General features: G+C 38.8%; 2 protein-coding genes and 1 long non-coding RNA gene across 6 annotated transcripts in view; 1 reads left to right on the top strand and 2 right to left on the bottom strand.

The window, feature by feature from the left end:
* The window catches only part of zic2a (zic family member 2 (odd-paired homolog, Drosophila), a), a 5,142-nt gene extending 581 nt beyond the window's left edge, over nt 1-4,561 (bottom strand). The window contains exons 1-3 of the mRNA XM_084122320.1: nt 2,318-4,561; nt 733-896; nt 1-428 (exon numbers count right to left, since the gene is read on the bottom strand). The exon at nt 1-428 is cut by the window's left edge and continues 581 nt beyond it. Of these exons, the coding sequence (XP_083978446.1) occupies nt 234-428; nt 733-896; nt 2,318-3,296 (1,338 nt within the window). The 5' untranslated portion in view covers nt 3,297-4,561 and the 3' untranslated portion in view covers nt 1-233. The remainder of the gene's footprint in view (nt 429-732; nt 897-2,317) is intronic.
* LOC311088340 overlaps nt 1-5,574 on the bottom strand; it is a 48,550-nt gene extending 42,976 nt beyond the window's left edge. For 2 of the 4 annotated variants that reach the window (XR_014607489.1, XR_014607490.1), the window contains exon 1: nt 5,194-5,571. This is a non-coding gene — a long non-coding RNA (uncharacterized lncRNA). Of the gene's footprint in view, nt 1-5,193 lie in introns of all 4 variants that reach the window. The other 2 variants (XR_014607488.1, XR_014607491.1) reach the window with 2 other exon arrangements.
* Nucleotides 5,575-7,960: 2,386 nt separating this feature from the next.
* Nucleotides 7,961-12,195, top strand: zic5 (zic family member 5 (odd-paired homolog, Drosophila)). The gene is made up of 2 exons (XM_084121626.1): nt 7,961-9,171; nt 10,705-12,195. Exons 1-2 carry the CDS (start codon nt 8,115-8,117, stop codon nt 11,148-11,150), a joined length of 1,503 nt encoding a protein of 500 aa, XP_083977752.1. The 5' UTR covers nt 7,961-8,114; the 3' UTR covers nt 11,151-12,195.
* The last annotated feature ends 11,330 nt before the right edge of the window (nt 12,196-23,525 follow it).

Here is a 23,525-nt window from a genome sequence, read left to right as displayed (position 1 = left end):
AAAAACCGACAAAATCTATTACAACCATTGGGAAAGAGAGCGCGTAGTATGTACAAAAAAAAAGAAAAAAGAAAAAAAGATTATGTTTAGTGCTTTTTGCGCACGTTTCTTCTGTCGATGTGGGAATGTAAAATCCTGCTGGACAAGCGCATAATATAGGAGCGTTCGTTTTGTACAAGCTGTATATGGATCTCCTGGTTTTCTGAAATGGTTCCTCCTGGGATGGCACAGTCTTAAACATACCATTCACTGAAATTGGACGATAAACTGCTGTGGTTGTTGGAACTGTGGACCGCTGATGAAGGCGACAGATTGTTGTTGCTTTGGGTCTCAGTGGAGGGGGACACCAGACCAGGGGGTGTTGAGGACTCATAACCAGAACTTGCCGCTGGCGACGAGTCAGATGCAGGTGGGGATGCCTCGTGAACCTAAACAGACACGCACAAAAAATAAATAATTAATGATTCTCGGAATGAATCACGAATAGCGTGTATTGGTAAAACTTGTTCTTGAGTAGGCTATACATTCTGGACAAATAAATAGTTCCTTCGAATATGACAATATATGCATAAAAATTTCATGCCATTTCTAACAATTTGAAGTTGCATTAGCTAATGATCTGTTAGTGTTTTTAATTAAATGTATCATTGTTATTAATACACGAAGTTGGCCTTTAAACAGCTTAGTGACAAATACATGTATATTTCTTATTCTGTGTTCTAGAAGAATTACCTTCATATGCTTTCGAAGAGAACTGGGGTGAGTGTAGGACTTGTCACACATTTTGCACAGATACGGTTTGTCTGACGTGTGAACGTGCATGTGCTTCTTTCGGTCACTGCTGTTCGCGAAGCGCCGATCACATCCCTCATACTCACACTGAAATGGTTTCTCCCCTGAGAAGAAAAAACGATATAAACATTCACACGATTAGTGATTAAGGTTTAATTCAGTTTTTTTAACACACCACAAAATAGCCCTGTTACAACATATAATAAATCTGCAATTCAGGTATAGCTTCAAGAGAACATATAAATGTATTTATTTTATATATATAAAAAAATGTACAGACTGTGTAGCATTTTAAATGAATTGAAATGAAATCACTCAAGGGGTTATCATGCACGTAGTTGTAATACAGAGCTTCACGCCTTACAACGACACAGGGGGTCACACTGCCTCATCTAGCCTTTCAAATATGAGCAGTGTAAAAGTAACAAGAAAAATAGATATATCAATTCTAATTCTGCTGATAATTACATTTGCAAGAATTTCCTTTTTTCAGCTATCTGTCCAAACAAAATAAAATTAAAAGAAGGGGGAATCGGTCAGAAATTTCAACGTTCAGCTTTTGTCAGCCCCACACAAAACTTAGCCATTTGCTTAGAAATAATCAAAATGCAATTAACACCTTGACAAATAGAAGGCTCAATACCTCAGTGTATTCTAAAGAGGAAATTGCTCAAATGTGCAACCCTGGTAATGGCCTGTCTAACACATAGACTGTCAATGCAATGGAAAGAATAACAATAGGCCCACATATCGCCCATTCCTATAGGAAATATAGCCTATTCTTATTTTTAGGTCGTCCTTTTTGTGTCGGAAATGGTCTGCATTCATTTTATAATTCTTATATATGTAGGCCTACATGCATATGAATATGTGTAGCTCTGCGCTACGTATATACACTTTGTAATCGTTGTTTTGAAATATAACGTGTATTATTGTAAAAATATAAAGTGTATTATTAAATAATATAGTGTATTATTTAAATATAAGTGTATTACTCCGTTATGTGGCCAAAAACCATACAAAATAAACTAGAGTAAATTTCAAAATCCTGACGTAGTCACCCGAGTGCTCTAGCATTGGTCCACGCAAACATTAAACCGGTTGGAGAGATTTACGGCTGCTCTGCGCACGCGACGAGCCCTCAAGTCGCCTTTGACCCGTTTAAAGTTTATGAACCACAAACCCTCGACAGTCTCTTACATAATTCAGCACATTGTTGCAAAACATCGCATTGAGCCTACTCCGTACGGGTTCACGTATTATCGCTTTCAGCCGCGTTTACTTAAACGAATTGGATATCTGCTCACAAACATCCGTTTTCTTTTAAAGATCTAAATCTGCTTGCGCTCTCAAAGTCTAAAAATACACCATCCTGGCATAATCAGCTTATGTTTGTAAGAACCACTATTTGCGAGACTATTTTGAGGGTTGATAAAATATACTTTTTTAGCTCCAAAACATATGCAAGACCTAGCCTACAGATGTTAATGTGACAAGCACAAGCTGAAATAAATATCATAATTACCTGTGTGTGTTCTCTTGTGAATCTTCAGGTTTTCTGATCTTGCGAAGACTTTGCCACATCCAGGGAACGGGCAGGGGAAAGGTTTTTCTCCCGTATGCACGCGAATGTGATTGACCAGTTTATATTTAGCTTTAAAGGGCTTGCTTTCCCGGGGACACTCTTCCCAAAAGCAGATGTGATTGCTCTGTTCGGGTCCTCCAACGTGCTCGACCGAGACGTGGGTGACCAGCTCGTGCATGGTGCTGAAAGTTTTATTGCAACTCTTCTTAGGATTACTGAGCTGCTCCGGATCGATCCACTTACAGATGAGCTCTTGTTTAATGCACTGCTGCCTCATGTAGCGAAAGAAGGCACCGGGGTGATGGTGATGCGCTGCCATATTCATCCCCATGTTCATATTCATTGAGCCGTACTGGTTGTGCAGCTGGGCGGCTGAGTAAGGGTCGGTCCTCGGGCTGGAGACCTGGTGGTACTGGTCTGATCGCCCGAAAACCTCCCCCGGTAGTCCGAGTCGCATCTGCCCGTTGAGCACGTTTGGGGAGCCGTGGGATCCATGCTGCTCGTGGATGCCAGGGAACAGAATATGGCCTTGGCTGTCTGTGTGAGAGTGATGGAGCGAGCCGGCAGTGGGGCCGAAGAGTGCGTGCTGGCCTCCCGCCGGTGATGATTCCCCGAATCCACGGCTGCGAAAGAGAAAGTCCCGCGTGGAGTTAAACGGCGAGCTCGCGTATGATGTGACATGAGCAGCGTGCGCGCCCAGAGCCGCTGCTGGGTAACCGGGCGCTTGGCTCGTGAATGCAGAACTCTGTCCGGGCGAGAGATCGTGGTTCAGTTTGAAGGCGCCCATGTGCGCCGAGTCGACGAAGCTGTTCTGCGCTAAACTCAAGTCTCTGTCCTGCATCTCACTGGAGGAGTGATGATGCCTGGCAAAGGTGCCCACTCCCAAACCAGGGAACTGATGCCCAGCGTCCAGTAACATGCTTTCGTTGAGTAAAACCAATTCTCTTTCAAGCAGTCTTTGCACGGCGCTTCAACAAAACATATAACAAAATAAAATCGAATGCGCTACGGGAATATTAACTTCCAGATTTGATAACACGACATGAGGCGATGAAGTTCGATCCGCTCATTGAAAAAAAAAGAAGCTTTGCGTATTAAGTTAGGCTATATTTTTCTTGTGGATAACTTGTTACTCAAAATCCCCAATGCAACGAAACGAGAAGATTCCTTTGCGCTTTTCCTTTCAAACTGAGTCGATGTCGTTATTTTCAGAATACACGAAAATACGAGTCATTATCTTACTAAGTCTTCCTTGTTCTTGAAGCATCTCGAATTGGAATGTTTATTTCTTTCGCTTGTCTATGTTTATCTCGGAGGGTCCCTCTTTCTCAGTGGACTGGCACTACCTCCTCTTACGCCCCCTTTAACTGGAGCCCGGTCATTCATTTTACGCGCTCTCATTGGTTGCCGCTCCTCATCAATCCTAGGTGCCCCTCCAATCCAGCACACTCTTTTGGCAACTAATCGCTGATCGCCATCTTCCACCGATAATTACCGCCTACTTTTCGGAGAGCCTTTTCGGTGTATAGGTAGAGGGAAAGCAAAAATACTCGCGTTTAATAAGATCGTTTAATAATTCTAAAATGAATTGCCACGCTGGCTCATAAGTGTAACCCATAATTATTTGGTGGACATGTAAATCCTTGTGAAACATCAGTATAGTTTGCATACTTCTTTAATGATTTAAAATGTCCGAGACATTTAGGTTATAGCAAAATCCAGTTAGTTACGTTCGCATACTGTAATGATCCAACAAACAACATTAAATAACATTAAGGTTAGCGTGAATGAAATACAAACTCACAAACCTCGCTCGAGGTGCCTTGACTCAATCTGCACGTGAGTATGACACCACATTTTGTTGATATGAAACACTAGTTTGCATCCAGTTTGTATCAGGACGTGACCATGTCTCCACGAGTGTTGATTGAAACAAACAAACGTGTCAGGCTAAATAAATATAACATTCGCCTATTTAGATATGGAGTGGGCCTACTAAAAATCAATGTCATGGGAAAACTAGGCAGGAGACGTTTCGGCAATATATAGTAGGCTACATTATCGTCATTGCCATCAACATCTATACACAGAAATACTTGGATTCATGTATTGGGTTAAAAAACGCACTTATTCGTTGCTGGCACCAAAACTCTGTTATCTACTCTGAATAACAATGTTCAAATTTGATTCCCTTTATAACAGAAACATAAACTCTATATACGGTTTAAAAACACAGCAAATACAACAACAGTATAAATTTGAGACATTTGAGACATAGGCTAGGTATTACTATCTACTACTATCTTTTTTCCTACCACCATAAACTCATAGCCTATAAACCTAAATGTGCGCACACCGAGTATTCTGAGAATGTTAGCACATCCAAGATCAAAATGGCAATTAATGTATTTTAGCGAGATATGGTTACAATCTCGTGTCAAATAAGCACAATACGATTTACCCTTAATAAAAAATAGTGACGTCATGGACCGAGAGCCTAGTCTTTCCGATTGAATAAATCAGGGAATCTGCATGATTTAAAATCAAGTTCAGTGGTATTTTGTGGCCACAGAACATGCGTATATGCCAGCTTTTTTTTTTTATATGCTAGCCAATGTAGACTACCCTGTACACTCCCGGACAATAACGAAACCGTCCAACTGAAGTTATCCAAGCACATGTGGATGGGGTTATGGATGCCAGGCCAATGTAGATAAGACACTCCATGGACCATTTCTGATCTAAGAAAAAGTCCTACATGTAACACCCCAGCGTTTATTTAAATGTTAGCATTCATTTAAAGGAGGTTTACTTACAATTTCATTGAACCTAAGTCCCAAGTCCGTTCCAACGCACAACGCACAACACACTTTGTCTTGTCTTTCCTCTCCTCCGAACGCTTTAAGCTGTAAATAATAGGGCGGAGGATGTATAAAACTTTGGGAATTCTGTGTGCCTCAGCTCAAAGCCATGCTGTTTTAACGTTATGTACCATTCTTCCAAGACTATTTCTACCCTCTCCACAGGAAACACAGGATCTGATCCAAGTTCAAAGTCACGTCTGCCGACCTCTCTAAGAAGTTCTTTATTTCTCCAGAAAACCACAAAAACCTTTCCCCTTTTCAATGGGCAGGGAGAAGAAGAAAGAGAAATTAGACTGAGTGCAGTCGGCCTGGAACACATAGCCGCAGTTTTTGTTCTTCTTTTCTCATACAGCAAGGAAGGGAAAAAGTTCGAAAAGGCTAATACCACACACACACACACACACACACACACACACAGAGAGAGAGAGAGAGAGAGAGCGAGTACTGTGGAAACGACTTATTTTTATTATTAAAAATATACGTTATTATATTACATTATTTGTTATTAATATACAAATATTTGCCGATCCTGATTTTTTCCTCTTATGTGAAAGCAGAAAATCCCAACTAACCTTTAAATTGCCATAGGCTCCCTGAGGATCATAACTCTGTTTACATGACATATTGCTTTACATTAATGTGTCATGCTCTTAGACAAAGCGACAGTTGGCATATTTTTTACTTTGACATTATCAGTATGGTGATGCGTTGTTGGTTACTTTTAGTGACCTTGGGTATTTCAAGGGTGTTTGACCTTCGACCCGTGGAGAACACTTAAGCTACCCTTTGAACTTATTAAGAAACCCTCTCTGTTCAGAGGTTGTAAGACAAGTGCTGCCCTTCTCTCTCCGTTACGTCGTTTCATAAACAACAGCCAACGAAAATTCAGATTCACCCACAAGCTTTTTTAAAACATATGTATTATTTGTGAATTGGCGTCATTATTATTAACTTTTATTGGAACTGTACTCTGCAATTAATACGATTTTTTTTTTTTTCAAGACACTCTTGATTACGGTCTGTTCGTCCAACACAATTCAGAGGTAAATGTTGGGATGTCGTAAATCTCAATTAGAATGCATAGATTGTAATGCTTCTGTTATATTAACCGACATATTAACACCGTGATTCCATTCACCCTAAATTAAGACCCTTGACAAAGCTGACAGGCATGATTATGCAGGAAATGTTCTGTTACTAAAATAATAAAATCTCATAAATACATTTTTTTCAACGTTTGATGAATTTGAGTGTGCAGTTTTACACATATCTGACTAAAATATTGATATATTTCATATTTATTCAGGATGTGGAAATTATTTTTTAGTATTGTTAGAAAGACATGTGACCTAACAATTTGTAAGTAGAATTGTTATTTTCTATTGTTAAGACAGTTGGGCCTGTTATTCCAGTTTAACCTTTTGCTGTACTTTGGTAATTAGTTTAAAAAAAAGGAAAAAAGGAATATGGTAACAACTGCCCTGAAGCATTTTAAAAGATGTCTTTGAATTAAGTCATATTAAATCAATGGCATACACTTCCTGCTGAGTTCAACATGGACTTTAAAAGGGTGTGGACGTGCATTGTGACACACACATACAGCACACACAAACAAACATGAGATGAAATTGTGTGAATAGTAATACGTTTTTTTTTTGTGTTTTTTTTAAACACTGAGAAAATAACTTTAAATTTAAAGGAAAACGTTTGTTTATAGAATCATGTCACAGAACACTTTTTTGGAGAGATTATATTTTGTAATATATATATATATATATATATATATATATATATATATATATATATATATATATATATAGTATGTCAAGGGGCGCTTTTTTTCTTCTGTACTTTCTACATCGAAATTTATCAGTCTCTAACAGCGCCCAGTGGACCGCAGATCTAGTGTTCACAAATGCGTTTTTTAACCACAGATAACCAACTAAAATACACTGATTGCATTTTAATGTATTTTTTTATTTTTAAAATTGCTAATGTTGATTATATAAAATGGCATTACTATAAACTCATCTGGACAAAGCAGGTTAAGAATTTCAAGAACGTAGTTTCTTGCAATTTCTGTTAAGGCGTAAAGCCTTTTTGATTCAAAAAAAAAAAAAAAAGTATATTGCTTTATGTATCTAACCATTTAGTTTTACCTAGGCTATACATTGAAACACTTAAAAAAAACAAGTTTGGTAAAGCATGTATGTGTTTATATCCAAATGTTTTGTTTGTTTGTTTCCATTTTCCCCAATTGATCTTTAATCTGTAGTCTACATCTGTCAACGTAATAAAACGTCATTTGTTTTTTGTTTTTGTTTAATGCTCGCCATCGTTTTAAATATATATATATATATATATTTATATATATATAAATATATCTTAAACGGTGTGTGTGGTGTTTTTGCACAATATGCTCCAACGTGTGTAGTGTCACTGTTTTGTGCAAAGAAAAAAACAACATCCTTCCACGTGTGTGTGTGTGTGTGTGTGTGTCTCGGTAAACAGATTTGCCTGTAAGTTTGTGAGCACAACTTTCTGGAGTGAACAGTGATGAAGAGAGTGAGGGGGCGGAACCCCGCTGAGCCTCTGCGCTGAAAGACAGCCAATCGCTTCGTTCTCTTAACTGCCAGTCACCGAAATCTGTCCAATACCCGCAGTGCCATTTCTAAACTCTATTCCCCACTGTGTCCTCCAACTGTTGTATGTTCTGCCAATCGCTTGAGGACAGAGTGGGAAAAGGAGCAAGCAGAGTTAGAGGCAGGACAAAAGAAGTTCTATAGACGGCCATATACATATATTTTAATGGTTTCAGAAGGCCCGTAGTTGGCGAAAACAATAGCGGTGAGCGTGGACATGACAGCGTAGTGATGGAGCCCCCTTTAAGCAAGAGGAATTCGGCGATAAGATTAGCGGATTTGGCATCGACTCAAGCCCTTCCTCATCAGAATATGACAGGCTTCCCGGGGATAGGGGGGCATCACCCGCACTCCCACCATGCCCACCTCCACCCTGGGGAGATGGGCAACGACCCCGGAGTGGCTCTCACTCCATTTGGACCCGAGCACATGGCACAGACCAATGCTCTCAAACTTAGTCCCTCTCAGCCTGTTCAAAGCCATCCCGAAGCCCAGACCGCGGCATCCTTCACGTCTTCTCAGACCACAGTTGGTTTCCCCGTGGCTCACCCCCACACAGGCTACACCACCAACAGGGACTTCATCCTCAGGAGAGAGCTCTCAGCCTCTGCTATGCATGCACTTGGCGACCAGCATAGTTCCGCCTCCTCCCCTCATCACCATGGCATGTTCATTTCCCCAACAGGTGCTTATGGGCACGCGGAAGGTGGTGCCCATCCACTTTTCTCTGGACTGCACGAGCAAGCGGCCCCAGGTGCCCACCACCACCATCACCACCACCATGCCCTCAATGGGCAGATGCGTCTGGGTCTACCGGGGGACATCTACGGCAGGCCAGAGCACTTCGGCCACAGGCCCGAGCACTATGGATCTTCTTCACTTCACAGCTACAACTCCATGAACTTAAATGTGAACCTCGCCACGGCTCCTCACGGAGCCACGGGGGCGTTTTTGCGGTACATGCGGCAGCCCATCAAGCAAGAGCTCATCTGCAAGTGGATTGACCAGGAACAGACGTCCAAGAAACCCTGCTCGAAAACTTACAGCACCATGCACGAGCTCGTCAACCATGTCACGGTGGAGCACGTCGGGGGACCGGAGCAGAGTAGTCACGTCTGCTTCTGGGAAGAGTGTCCGCGCGAGGGAAAGGCGTTTAAAGCCAAGTACAAACTGATCAATCACATTCGCGTGCACACAGGCGAGAAGCCGTTCCCGTGCCCATTTCCCGGTTGTGGCAAAGTATTCGCGCGCTCAGAAAATCTCAAGATTCACAAGAGGACGCACACAGGTTAGTGAAAAGTTAACAAATTCCTTGAAAGCAACTTTAGTCGTGTTCATAGGTGTCGCGTATTGAACGTGTTTGCGCTACTTGGCAGATAATCGAATTTTCTTTTTATGCTCAACGTTGGGAACAAAGTAACATTTTGTCCACCCACCTCATGCAGAAATATCCCCCATCGCACAGAACCGAGAGGTTAAATGGGCTGTTTGTTTACAGTGCGTATTCGCCAAGCAAAAGTATCCCTTGGTGTTGTTTTGCGTCATGCACTTTGAAAATGCTGTGAGATCAACGTGCATATTGCTACTAGTAGGCTACATATGGGAAAAAAGTACTCTACAGACACGCTGTTATGAGCAGACCAGTGTATTACGTATGCTATTATTATTAAGGAGTGCAAAAACTCCAAGGTGAAGATATATGGCTGCAGTTGCATTTAAATGCTATGTGTGTAAATACTAATAAGCAAATATACAAATTGTTTTATTGGGCTGAAGGGAAAATAGTAACACGAAGTTTTCGGCACATTTGTGTCTCTTTTAAAGCCACAGGGAATTACAAACAGTGTGTGAATAGATCCGTATTAATGTAAATATGGAGAATGTGCCAGCCATATGGCATTTACACATTTTGATTAACCAAACTATGTTGGCATCTTTGCAGAGCGAGGAAGGCCTCTGCTTCTGGTGTTCCTCTCATACCTGTATTCTAAGAAAATGCTACACGTGTGTGCTGTGTATAGCTTATCTGTTGCTACAAATAGGCTATAGAGAATATTTTAATAAATATAAAGCTCTTCCTCTATTCAGTGCAAATATACTCTCACGTGAACATTATACAGTGACAACTTGTTATTACCAGTTGTTAAGAAGTTGCAGGTATAGTTTAGGGTCTTTAATTATATCTACTGTATCATGTTATGCTCTCAACACGTGCTGACGTAAATTGTGCCCTGAACATTGTAGGCTAGCGTGTCAAACCCACCTAGAGTAGCCTATATTTATAATGGTTGTAACAATATGGTTTCTTGAATCAGCAATGAATGTTTGTAAAAAGTCACCTGTTGTATTTTTGTAATAAGGACTTCAATTCAATACAAAGAATCAATACAACGTGTGATTTATTTGTGACATTATAGCTATGATTTGGATATCTTGTAAAGTCGGGCCAGTTATTTTACTCCACACAATCTGATACATGTGGTGTGCCGAAATGTTTTATTAGTTGTCATATCCAGTAAAAACAATAATAAAAAAATATTTCTTGAGAAGATTTGCCAAGCTTCAGTCAGAGAAAATAAGGGCATTTACAGAGTGGTTGCATAAGTCATGTGGTGCGTCTGAACATTCCATATGTAACAGCAGAAAATAAGTACTGTGGGGTTACAGTGGTAATGTTGTGATTTTTCAAACTCTGTTTACTGAAAGAGTATGTGACAGTATATGGAACATTTATTAGTTCTTATTTTCTTGTAAACAATAACATTTAAAAGATGTATGCGTGATTTCCATATCTAAATGCCTTGTTTTTCTCCTTTGCCAGGTGAGAAGCCGTTCAAATGCGAGTTTGATGGCTGTGACAGGAAATTCGCCAACAGCAGTGACAGGAAGAAGCACTCTCACGTCCACACGAGCGATAAGCCTTACTTCTGTAAAGTGAGGGGCTGTGACAAGTCGTACACACACCCGAGCTCTCTACGCAAACACATGAAGGTTCACTGCAAGTCTCCTCCGCCCCCTTCCGCCAACACGGGCTCCACTTACCATCCCTCGTCTACGACTATCGGTGATGCCCTCTCACCAAACCTGGATCCCCACAGGAACCGTTCGTCGAACCTTTCCCCTCAGGTGACCAACCTAAACGAATGGTACGTGTGCCAAGGGAGTGCTGGACCAAACAATCTACACACCCCCTCCAGCGATGTGCCAACGTCGGAATCCGACGACGAGGACTCTTTCAGACACACAGATCCAAGGGCAATGCTCTGATGTGAACAGCAAGGAATATATTCATTGTGAATGGTCCACATTAACAAAAATAATAATTCAAAATTCAAGTGTTGCAATTCGAAGAAGTGGAACACCTATGGATGTCAATGGGTGAAAGATTTTGCCTCCCAGTTTGCCCTTAGGCCTAAAACATGCTCAGAGCATTGATGCAATTTATGTTTCATATAATAATCGCATTTATAAGCATCTGTAATTTGCAACATGAAATATCAGACATGAAGGAAACATCGATTTAAAAAAAAAAAAAAAAGATTTTACCTGACTTGACATAAAATAAATATGAGCTGAAATGATTTACAAATTAGGTTTTAGGTTGTTTTAGTAATGCTACACCCCTTTGTTGCACATAAATCTTTTATAGAGAATCATTCTACACATTAAATGTCTGAGGGGCAAAAATTGCAGTGACAATAATTTTGAGTTTTTGTATTTTGTCAGTGTCAAAAAAAAAATGAATGGGTGGAGTCTTTGTTAAAGTTTATACAAGATCTGTGGTCAGGACGGTTTTTTGTGATATTTAAAATATTTAAACCTATATTTTATGCAAAATCAATGTAACTCTGATTAAGGAGTACTAAATATGTCCACTGAGACCCTAAATAATGTATCAATGACAGGCTGTCCCTGACTGATTTGTAAATAGTATTTGGTATTGATGCTTGTGAATGTTTTCGTAGCGTCTCAACGAGTTTTGTACATTGTAATTTATTTGCTGGTATTAATGTTGGTCTGGAAGTACAGATACACCAAAGAATAATATAATTCTGGTGAAAAGAAGTGATGCTTTTTATCGTGTTCTGTAAAAAGGTCTTACTTGAATAGGCTGTATAATGTGAAGAATATTTCGCATGAACCGTGTAGTAACTCTTTCTGTTGAGGTGCATGATGGTGTTGATGGAAAAAAACGTAAGAAGGTCGTGAAGAAATGTGATGTTTGTGTATAGATATATGGAAAACTTGAATAAAAGGCAGGACGTGTAAATATGGTCTTTTCAATAAAAAAAGGCCTTGATTCATTCATTGATCATTGTGCGCATCTCTTTTAAAAATCGACAAACTAAACATTCAATGTGTAACAATATTTAATTTCCTGTAAAACTTGGGGCAGTCAAACTAACCAAACGAAACAGCAATGTTCTACAATACATACTTTCTATACAATATACAAATATTCCCTAGCCATTCAATTTCCGTTCAAAAGGGAACCGTCACTTAACTAATAGTGAAAAGTAGAATAGCACAAAGCCATCAATACATGAATCATTCATGGGAATATAAGACATAAAAGCTGCCTGACAATAAGAAGAAAGTAGTATGGAGAATATGAAACAAAGTGCCCCGTCTTATTTCCTTCATTAAAACGCACAATCACACTTTCAAAGTGCCCCCTGTCCCAGACTATAGACTCAGAATTGACCAGCGCAAGTCCTGCACCACTTCAAAGAGTTCCACATCAGAACGGAAGACTGCACGGTGCGTTAGGATTTCTATGGGTCCCATTTGAATATTTGTGGTAGAAAAACTACTAACTGCCGCTAAATGGTCAATCATCAAAGCAGAAACCTCTCCCACGAACCGTTTTGTCCCTTAAAATCAGCATATTCTTTCATTTTATATAAGCGCAGAAACAGACAAACAGGCATCTTGAACATTTCATATGGTGGGTGGAAAATGCGCGTGAAGAAAAGTGTATCAAGAAGTTATAAGACTCTTCCTAAGAAAGTTTGATTTTTAATTTCGTGCTAATGAACATCACGGTAACCCCTGTGGAATAAAGCACACAAGTCGGTGAGTCGTTTGAGATAGTAAATCTAGCGTTTTGTGTCAGTGAAACGCCCCATAAATAGTGTGAAGTTCAAGGGCACATCATAAAGCGTGTGTGTATTTACCGGACTCTGGAAAAAGGCCACTTCAATTGGAAACACTCTATTAAGATACAGTCGCACTGACCTTTAGTTTCATGCTACGTTAGAGCAGTCAATTCGCTCTTAGAATTCAGAATCGTTCATATTTTTCTTCCTAAATCTTTGAAATCCCTCGCGCGCAATAATGTTTAATTCGGAAATAAGCGCGCGCTCTGTCCATCTTTTGTCCACGAACTATTATTTGCTCAAGGAAAGAATGATCTTCTATTTATTTAAAACAAGTGCCCTTTGAATAGTGCAAAATAAACACGGTGAAAAATAACCAAAGAGATAGTCCGGTCCGAGTGAAAAGGGGGGGACTTCATAAAAGCTGCAGCAGTCACAGCTGAATGGGAGACGCTTTGAAGTAGAACTTATTATCTGAGGAATACTTTTCGGTCGTCCTAACGACGCTATTGAATCGAAAAGCTACCCCCTTTGTCAGCGATTTGTTCTCCTTTAGTGCAATGCCCGTGGAAATCACTTACATGGTCTACCTTAACATGCAGCCTGCAAATCAGTAACTCCAAGAGTCAGACTCTCAGACGCCACTTTTCAAAAGACAAAGCAGAAGTCAGTGTGAAAACGCAGCGAGTTCTCTCCCGTTTTGCCTTTATTGGACAGAATGATCACATCAGAGGAGGCTGTTTACTACAGTCTAGTCAGATTTCACACCGTCAGCTTCTCATTATGCGTTTGACGAGGGTTCAAAGTACCCGAGTCATTGTGCACCCTGTTTTAAGCGATGCACCGAGAGCATGTGAAGCACTTGTAATGAAAAGAAAACATTACATTTTGCCGCAATTTCCCCATTAGAAAAATGCACTTCACACTTTATCTGTTTGAACGTCGCACATATGTTCAACTCACACTGCCAGATTTCATCTACGAGCTTGCAAAGTCTCAGAGGTAAATTACGGCACTAATGGAATATTTGCCATAGTGTTTGAGGGTCTATAGGGAGAGAGAGAAAGAGACAAGTGCATTAAGTAGGCTATTAAATAACACAAATATAATTCCAAAATTGTACATGATGTTTATAATTTCTCTTTTGGTTTGGTCAACTTAGGGATAATTAAAACGGTACACTTGTCGACCACGTAGAATGAATCAAGAATTTATCTATTTTTATCAGTAAAACGATTAGTGGTATTAGTGTTAACTAAATTATAGGTACATTTTAATCTAATAAATATCATAAAAGAACATAACATTTTATTTGTAAAATTGTGTGACTGTTGATTAATAGATAATTGTATTATTTAATCATAACTTTAAATCACGTTGAAGAATTGTTACATTGCTAAAATATCAGTCTTGCATAAAAAGCCTTCTTTTTTTCTTCTCTTTTTTTTCTTCTTTTTTCCAGTCGGTTTCTTTAAAGAGAGTCACGGAAGAAGAAAAAAAAACATTTTAAAACAACCAAACTAAACTCTTCTCCTCTGAACTATTTCAAAATAAAAACAACTTAAAGTATGCGAGGTATTATAAACATCCGTTGAGTGTTTTACCACAGTATGCTTTGAAGACAAGAAAACTGGGCACATATTCATTCTCCAGGCACTCTGCCAAACTCTTCCAAGCACCCTACCTGCCTACTATCTTAAGTTTCCCGAATAAGTGAGAAAACACAATCCAGTTGCAGCTGCAGGGCTGCATGTTTCCTCCCTGCACTCCGAGACTGAACCTTAAAAACGGACACCAAAACTTTTGACGCATGGGCGAAAACTCATGGGGTGTGTATACAGTGAAACGTGAGTACATGTTTTATGAGCTCAACTCTGAAGGAAAAAAAATGCTGCATGCTTTTATCGTTGTGACTAACAGTCGTTTAGCGCACTTATTGATTAGGTGTCGTGTTTGTCCTTCGTGCATGCGTTTCAAGATGAGGCTGTTGAGAAAGTTTGCCGTCCCCGTCCCATTAAGTTAGAGGCCGGATGAGTAGTTGTTTGCTATTTGCTCTGAAAGCTCGAGCCCGACTCAGACAGCTGTGAGTTCACCTATTAGCCCCGATGTCTTTCCCAAAAGATTGCTTGAGTTAAACATCTGACAATGAGCGCTCAGGGGTGCCGCTCGCATGACCTCCACTCGCTTTTAATAGTTTTCATAGGAACTTCATTAAATCAATTACTCCACGAGCACATCATAATTTATTTGAACTTATCTCTCAAAAGATTCTTTGCTAACACTTTCATGAACAAGTCATTAACAAACATTGTAAAAAGCGTAACATATATTAGTAGCCAATGCAACTATGAAAATACATGAATCAAGTGTTACCGATTTTGCAACCACATAATTCCACACATACTAAAAGTGTTTTTTTTATTTTTATTTGTAAGCTTGTTTTTTATTTTGTTTTATGTAGTGCAGTCCTATTTGGTTGCAGGACGTTTACTTTCACTGTTGGGATTAAAAGTTTTCTTCGACCCATTTATATTTTAAGAAGCTCTCGTAACACTGAGTTTTTGAATTAGTGAGGAATACCTGCCCGGTATGACTATGGGAACATGTCTAGAGGGTCCGTTAAATCTAGAGAATAATTATAATAAAACTGTAAATAAAGATGAATTAGCAGAAATGTATAGCCTATCAGAACCGACTGCAAAGGTTTGTTAAAAATAATTGTCTATAATGCACAATTTGTGTCAGTAGGTTTGTATATTTCTTAATAAATGATATTTCATAAGAAATGTTTAAGTAAACTTTTTAAAAAGAAAAAAATACTGGTTAATTAGTGATTGCCGTTATCATGTTAGATTTGCCTTTTTTCTCGGCAGCTTTGAGAGCAGAGAAGGACAGTGTAGGCTATATAACATTATTTAAGTGTAGTGGTACATAGTGTGGCCATATATCAACTACAAGATAAAAAAATCTCGATAAAATACAAGATTAAATTTGAATTTAAAACTCAACATATGCACCACATACCCTTTCATCGTTAACACATATGAATCAGCTTGACTGTCTGCATGAGACAACTGTCATAATATCTGGCCTCTCCACAACATCTGTGGGTCTCCAAACTTGGTGCTGGTCCAAATATGGATCCCCAGGATTGGGAGGCTTTCCAAGGCTCTTGGTGATGAGAGCAAGGTCGTCCACGGACATGTCCAAGAGCCAGAGCTCTACACCTGGTCCATTCAGCCTATGCAGCACATAAACCAAACCTCAGAGCCATGCGACCATTTCTCTGCTTGCCTTGTATTTGACAGGTCCTGTTTAAATGGTCCTAAACGCAGGTCTTAACTTCTAATAGAAAAAAACACTTCATCCATGTGGCAAATGTTCAGAAGCTTTTTCAGGCCGCACCTTGACATAGGAAAGGATGTCATGTTTTATATAAAAGCAGTTTGATCTCTCTCTCTCTCTCTCTCTCTCTATAAATATATATATTTGCTACTTCACATATGTTTTGTTTACCAGTATTTTTAGTTGCTGTATACTTTATAAGACAAGTAAATTGAAACATTTACCGGTAACAGTTCCACCTGCCAGGCCATGAATAAGAGTTATTAAATCAAAAATATTTATAAGACAGAGGATAGAGAAAGAAAGTTCAAAGTCCTGCAACTGTGCATGACCTTTAAAAATAAAAAAAATAAAAAAAATAAAAAATAGGTCTTTTATCGGTCTGGTAGGATATCACAGGTCAAAAAGTACAATAAAATAAATATACTCATATTTGAAAATGTTTTATATACAATTAAATATTTGGCAGTGAAAACATTTTCTAAATGAAAAATAGGGAGATATTTTGGTGCACAAATAGTGTGCATTCATGTGACACCATCTTTACAGCATTGGCTTCCCATTTTGATTTTACATCCTGTAGATGCTGATCCATTCCACATCTGACGAACTACCATGAGCAGCACATCAGAGTCGTGCCTCTGAATACAGCATCTTTCATAGAGGAAAAGGTCAACATTCAGTGAGAGGAAATCATCCTGCACAGCTGGACAACCACAGTGCTGGATCATCTCAGAAAGAGAAAAGAAGAGAGAGCAAATACAAATATACAACCCTCAAGTGTAAGAAAAGGGATGAGGAAAAAGAAGAGAAGAACAGTTAAAGCCCTCAAAAAAAAAGCCAGTCCATTTCGATGCAATTGACTTTACATTGCTATATTCTTTAAAACTCTTGATGGTTAGATTGAATATATAGCTTTTCTTTCCAGTGAAGGCCTAATCTGTGTTTAATAAACCTGTAAACTCACCTATAGAATCCCCTGGACTGCCCCTAGTGCGTCACCGGCCACCAGAACCTACCGCTGGCTTCACAAGGGTGGCTAGATGTTCTTAAACATCACAAGCCACTTTCACTGTTTCAAGCTGACCTTGGAATGGCCATTAGACATGGCTTTGAACTACTGGAACTATCTCTCATAGACCAGTGTCAAGGGTCCCCCTGAGTTGATAATGACTTGCTTTCATAACTGCTGTGACATTTTGTGAAGGTGCGCTAGGCGTGCTCACAGGCCATATCTCCAGAATGCAATGCTTCCTTTCCCCCTCAGCAGGTGCGAATCTGAGCTGCATAGTCTGCGATTTTCAGTGCTGTGTTTGCGCATCCTGGAATAAGTATAGGCCCGGGCAAATTCATGTCCAGCCTTGATAAGCAATTTGGCTCACTACAGTGTCAACACGAACTACCACAGAATTACCACAGAATGGTCAGTGACTGTTTGATGTTTGGTTTAAACATCATTGGCACAGTTCAGAGATTAAGCAAATACATTATATTATGTGTATTTTTGGTATCACAAACCATATGCTACATGCTATTTGTCTCCCTTGGATCAATTGCTTTGGCTGCTATTGTTTTCATTTGTAAATCTTAAAGTGCCTGCTAAACGAATAAACGTAATGCAATGAATAATGCAATTAAATTGGCCAAAAACGCCATACTCACTAGAATATAGAAATTAGGTTTTAGTTTTAATAGGATTTACACTGTCTAATGGCATAAATAAAACAGATTCTTTGAACGTTAATAGCAAATATCTATTCTGCCCTTGGTGGTTCAAATATTCGCACTCATAGAAATCGTAAAACGCTGTCAGGTCGCCTGAAGATATGTATGTCTGTCTAATGTTAAAAGCTGGATCTTTCAGGCTGCTGAATGTCTTCATGCCATGTCAGTTCCTGTGGTTGGAAAAAGAGATAAATGAACACGCTCACTGTGCCCTTACATAGATGAGGGCTGATGAAACTGATGATAGGCTCGGGCTGCTGAAGAAGTGATCCCAGTGGAGACCTTACAGTGCTCTGTCCCACTCACAAGACAAATTATATAATTAGGCACGTGTCTTAGGGGATGGCCACCTTTGCCCCTTTCTTGACATCTTCAATGGTAAATGACAGCATATCTTGCTAAAATAACTGAGCAAATTCATCTTGGTGACACAAGTGGAATTCTCTTTACAGTTGTGTTAATTGTCTGGTTTTGAGAAATCCCATGAAAATGACGATATGCACTCAAGGGAAACATTACATTTGATTATAAAGATGATCATGATTCTTAGGCTGGCCTCTCTGAGAGATTTGCATGAATCAAAAGCAAAATATTTAAACAGTAGGCCTACAGTCATTTGCATAAATAATAATTAATAAAATACAATATCATACAATTCATTTGGGAAGCATAAAATAGAAATGTCTTTTTGTCCAATTCAAAACTCCAAATGTCTGCGTATAAGTGTCCGTTTTAGGCATTGTTTTAAAGTTTGTTTAGCTCGTTTGGGAATCGTCGCACTAAAACATGGGCGCTTTTGTCTTGTTCTGGAAACCCACAATTCTTTATGAAGAATTGCCGTGCAACCCAACAGAAACGCCCTCGCAGACAGCTTCCTTTCATCACCTCGTGCTTATCACCGGCATTGTCAAAATGTTCGTTGCGGGCCGCGTGCTCTGCAAGGGGCTCCGATTGAAAAAGCAGAGCCCGGGCTCCTGCCTCGTCCAGGCAGGGTTAAGCCACCTCTCCAACCAGGCGGCCCCCAGCGGAACCCTCATTACTTTGGCTCCTGGAGCAGTCAGCTGTGCTGTGGTTCAGAGAAGAGAAGCTCCTTACCTGAGCATCACTGCTTACACACGCGCCTTCACCAACCTGATTTGACAGCTCACGCTCAACTACAGCCTGCTGAACATGGACATGTGATAAAAATACATTTCGTTTCGTTCCCTGTGAAATGTCACTGTCTTCCTTTTGCTGGGAGTATATGACAGCACTTACCTTGACTTGAGATAGCCTAGTTGCCAGGTTTTGTTTGTTTAAATCCACTTCTAGATATAATTTGGAGTGTTTATGCTGTCTGTATATTCAAATAAAGCTGCCATTTTTCAGCTTACAGGGCTTTGAGGTGTGAGGTTTTATTAAGTTTAAACCCCCATGTGGTTTCTCTTCTGTAGAGGCAACACTTTATATTATGCATACGGTGCTTTGTGGACACTGCGGTTATGTTAGCCTACGTTGTGGAAACAGAAATTGATTTAGTAACCTACTTTTAAACATTTTTAATAATTATACCGTGATAAAATAATTATTTTAAAAAACGTTTTTGAAGGCTATACAAATATTAATGTCAACGCAACACGCGTTTATAAAAGGAAGCCAACGCTATTAGCATTTATGATGTGAAATTCAACTTGAAGTGAGAAATGAAGTGAGGCTGTCTACTGCGCAAAGAAAAGGGTAAAACGGGCATGAGAAAATGATTCATGAGCCCCATCCATCCCACTTTACTCTGCCAGGTGTTTTTTACGCTGCCCGGAGTCCAGAATTAATTCAAAACAAATAAAGTGGCTTGTTTTGAAAAAAAATGTATTCATTTAATATTCTAAATGATAAATTAAAGATAATTCTGTTAACTTCAAATCAGACGTGAACAGATGTCGGTGTGAAACAAGCAAGTGAAGCAAGTAATCAAAAGTGATGTGATGTCAAATTTTGCGCCGAAAACATTGTTTTATACTCATTTTAGAGTAAAACCAGACTGTTATAGAGTCTTGAAAGGAACAATTCAGTATTTAAAATGACACTTATTTTGGGTAGAAGTTTTTTTTTTTTTCTAATCGAATTAAATTTGTCACATGTCTCGCGAAGACATCAAATAGATACCTACGTTTTTTAATTGAAAATGTACACATTGTTAAGAGTACTTTTTCGTTAATATAGAAACAAATATTTACGAAATACTGATTTAGATTAATTAAAAACTTTCCCATCTAAAGTATTTCAATGAACTCAGACATATTTTTTTAATCTTGCAGTCGCGTTTCCAATTGGTCTTTTCTGACAAGTTTTGCAAACGACATGAACTGAAGAATGAACATGAAAAAAATAAGAAATGTTAAAATGTCGAAAAACTGCTTTTCTATGCGGAATTATGACTTTCGGTGCTTCTGCCTGGTGCTTCTTTTATAAAAATGACAATTTCTAGGTTTGGAAGGTTCTCCCCCTTTTTTTTTGTTTAGTATCTAGAAAAACTCTCTCAGGTTTTTTTGGGCTATAATTCAGAAATTCGATCCCTGTAATTCCAGTATAAAGCAAAGTAGGCTATTAGGCAAAATAATATATTTTTTGTAATCAGTCATAAATTAATTTATACATTCATTCATTCATGTTTACTAAATACAAAAGAGCATTAAATAATTTCCCATTCCAAGCAAGTTCAACCAATTAAATGTATTTGATTCAAAGGCAGAAATGTGTCGGCTGCCCTGTCTTTAAACAGCGGTATTCACTCTTCACAAAGTTCTGGGTCTATAGGACAAACATGTTTAATTGGATTAGCAGAGATGATGTCATAAACTACAATTAAGAGCTTGACTGTGCAAACACAGGCACGCGCTGAACGTGTTAAGACACAAGCATATTATTAAAATTATTGTAAATCATTTTTATAGTAAGTATACGAACAAGGTTTATAAGCTTTTTGACAATTTATTTCTTTTTTTAAAAAAAAGTCATAGCATTTACAAAATAACAGATCAGTACCTAGTGCTCAAAAAGAGATAATTATAACATTTAACAGATTAATTAAAATAAATTTTGGAGAGAGTAATTCAGTCTGCAAATCATAAGAGACACTAAACACAGATAATGTTTATATGTCCCATAGGACCAATTGTCCTCCCTATAGTGTCTACAGTCTTTCTAATATAATCCAGAATTAACTTTGTTAGGCTAATGTTCTGATATGGGATCAAACCCAGATCAACAATTTCTTTATAATTTTTTTAAACACTTTTCAACAAAACATGATCAAACATGTTCCGCTGTTACATTTATATTCATGTCTGTGAGTTGAAGTGATTTTTTCAGTAGCCTATCACATGTAGCCTATAATGTTTGTTAATGTTATGTTTAAAGTTTCCCGCCTTTCCCACCTAAATATTTACATTCTCTCTCCTAAATAGTTTTATATATATATATATATATATATATATATATATATATATATATATATATATATATATATATATATATATATATATATATATATATAGGCCTATATATATATAAAAAGAAAAAATATATTTAGGAGAGAGAATGTAAATATTTAGGTGTTTCTAATGGCTTGTTTTAAGAATGTGGACACGGAAAGATCACTGTGTCAAGGGAAGGTGATAAACCAGCGGCTCGCGCTCCCATGACTCAATACCTGACAATTAAGTGAACTGGAAAAGATGTGAGCCTGTGTAGGTGGTTACAGGGTCACTCCAAGATACCCAAAGGGTAGAAACCTCTTTAAATGAAATAATCAGCCTGTTCTCATGAAAATGCGTCCCTGTCATTGTGTTAATCGTGCAATTTATACGCGAAAATGAGTTTTTACGTGCATATGATACGGAGTTTTCGCGTGCATTTGATACGTACTTTATTGCGTGTAATACACACGCACCCCACACCACTAATCCTAATCAAACGTATAGCTAATACACACGCACCCCACACCACTACTAAACCTACCCATGCGTATCCTTTGGAAGTAAAAACTCATTTTCGCATATAAATGTCACTATAAACACAATGCGTGCTTTAGAGACGCATGTGACCGGGTTGCAGCCAAGAGGGCTTCACGGGCCTCCCGGGAGTTTTATTTTTATTTTATTAATTTTTTTTATGAGATATTGAAGACAATATGATGGCCTTACGGACACCTTAAAATAAGCCCCTTTATTACATGACTTATTTTATCAATAAGCCTATTTCACATCATTCTCTGCCAACCTTCGCATTTCAGTTATAGGTCTAAATGTGCATCGAGTTTAATTCACAGTGCACCTGTTACTCATTATAACTTATTGGGAGTAGGCTACAGATATGCGCGGACAACAAACTAGATCATCTATTCCTCTCGACGGCTCAGTCTGGATGCATCTGCAACGTTCTAGGGGGGGTTCAACTGCAAAAGTCCTAACAGCCAAGAAGCAATAAATGTCGCCTTTATGAACAGCCATTCTCTTCCTGCCCCCAATTTTGACAGCATCCGGCGGCACACTTCTTAAAGTTCTGTTCTTCTTTCATCAGAAAGCCAGTGGGTGAGATGGTACAAGCTGCGCCAAGCAGTCAAGTCACACAGCAAGCTCACCAGCACTCAAAAGCGTATCTGTTTTATCGCATCCATGAAAGATATAGCAGAATTGTTTTAATTTCTCTCTAATTCACGAGCGGTTGTGTGATAATGAGCCAGCCGCCATAATATACATAAAACCATGATACTCTGATTATCCTGGAGGCTACGCGACAATTGCACCATTTTGTCACAACAGAAGGAAAAGTCAATTTGAAGGGGGGCTGCCATGGGCTTGTAATTGGGGAATCCACCCATGGGCTGGTCCTAAGACTGCTAACAGTGAGGTGGAAATTACATCTGCTCATATTCTCTGTATAGGCCCGGCGATGAAGATGTTATTAAAGTATAAAATATCATTCCGTTAAAAATAGTAATCATCTTGCAGGAAAACCCTTTTAAATTGTCTTTTTTTTTAATATAATGAAGTAATGCATTTCTATTCAAGACGAGTGGCTGCACTTCATAGTAAATTGTTATTATTATTCAATGTGAACAATATTATTAAAATAGCAGGCCTAAAAAGTAGGCCTATAACAGACACAATAATGCACAAATCAACACTTTTTTGACATTGTATTTCTTTAAACTCTCTTGAATAAAGATACATGGGGTCAAGTCAGCTAAAAACAAAAAGTTTAAGAGACTTTTTTGTCGCACTGTAACGAGTCTGATTTACGTGGCCCCTCGACTTGAAGCCATAGCAACCGCAGACAAAGACCGGAGGAGGTTTACTGGGGTTTGTCCTTTGATCTGTCTCCATTTCAAATAAAGAGTCAGCTCAAGTCTGCGCTTATTCAGAGAGAACTATCCTTCACTCAAGCACACATTCAGTAGGCTACTCTGGCAAAACGTTAAGCTTATAATACCACA

This window comes from Abramis brama (assembly GCF_963993115.1).
Source record: "Abramis brama genome assembly, chromosome: 8".
NCBI lineage: Eukaryota > Metazoa > Chordata > Actinopteri > Cypriniformes > Leuciscidae > Abramis > Abramis brama.
Note: the sequence above shows the minus strand (reverse complement) of the source record. Positions and strands in the feature narration are given on the sequence as shown.

Bases quoted from the DNA above. Each gene is read 5' to 3' on its own strand.
- zic5 (XM_084121626.1), top strand. From the start codon at position 8,115: ATGGAGCCCCCTTTAAGCAAGAGGAATTCGGCGATAAGATTAGCGGAT. The intron at 9,172-10,704 runs GTTAGTGAAAAG...CTCCTTTGCCAG, and splicing joins TCACAAGAGGACGCACACAG to GTGAGAAGCCGTTCAAATGC.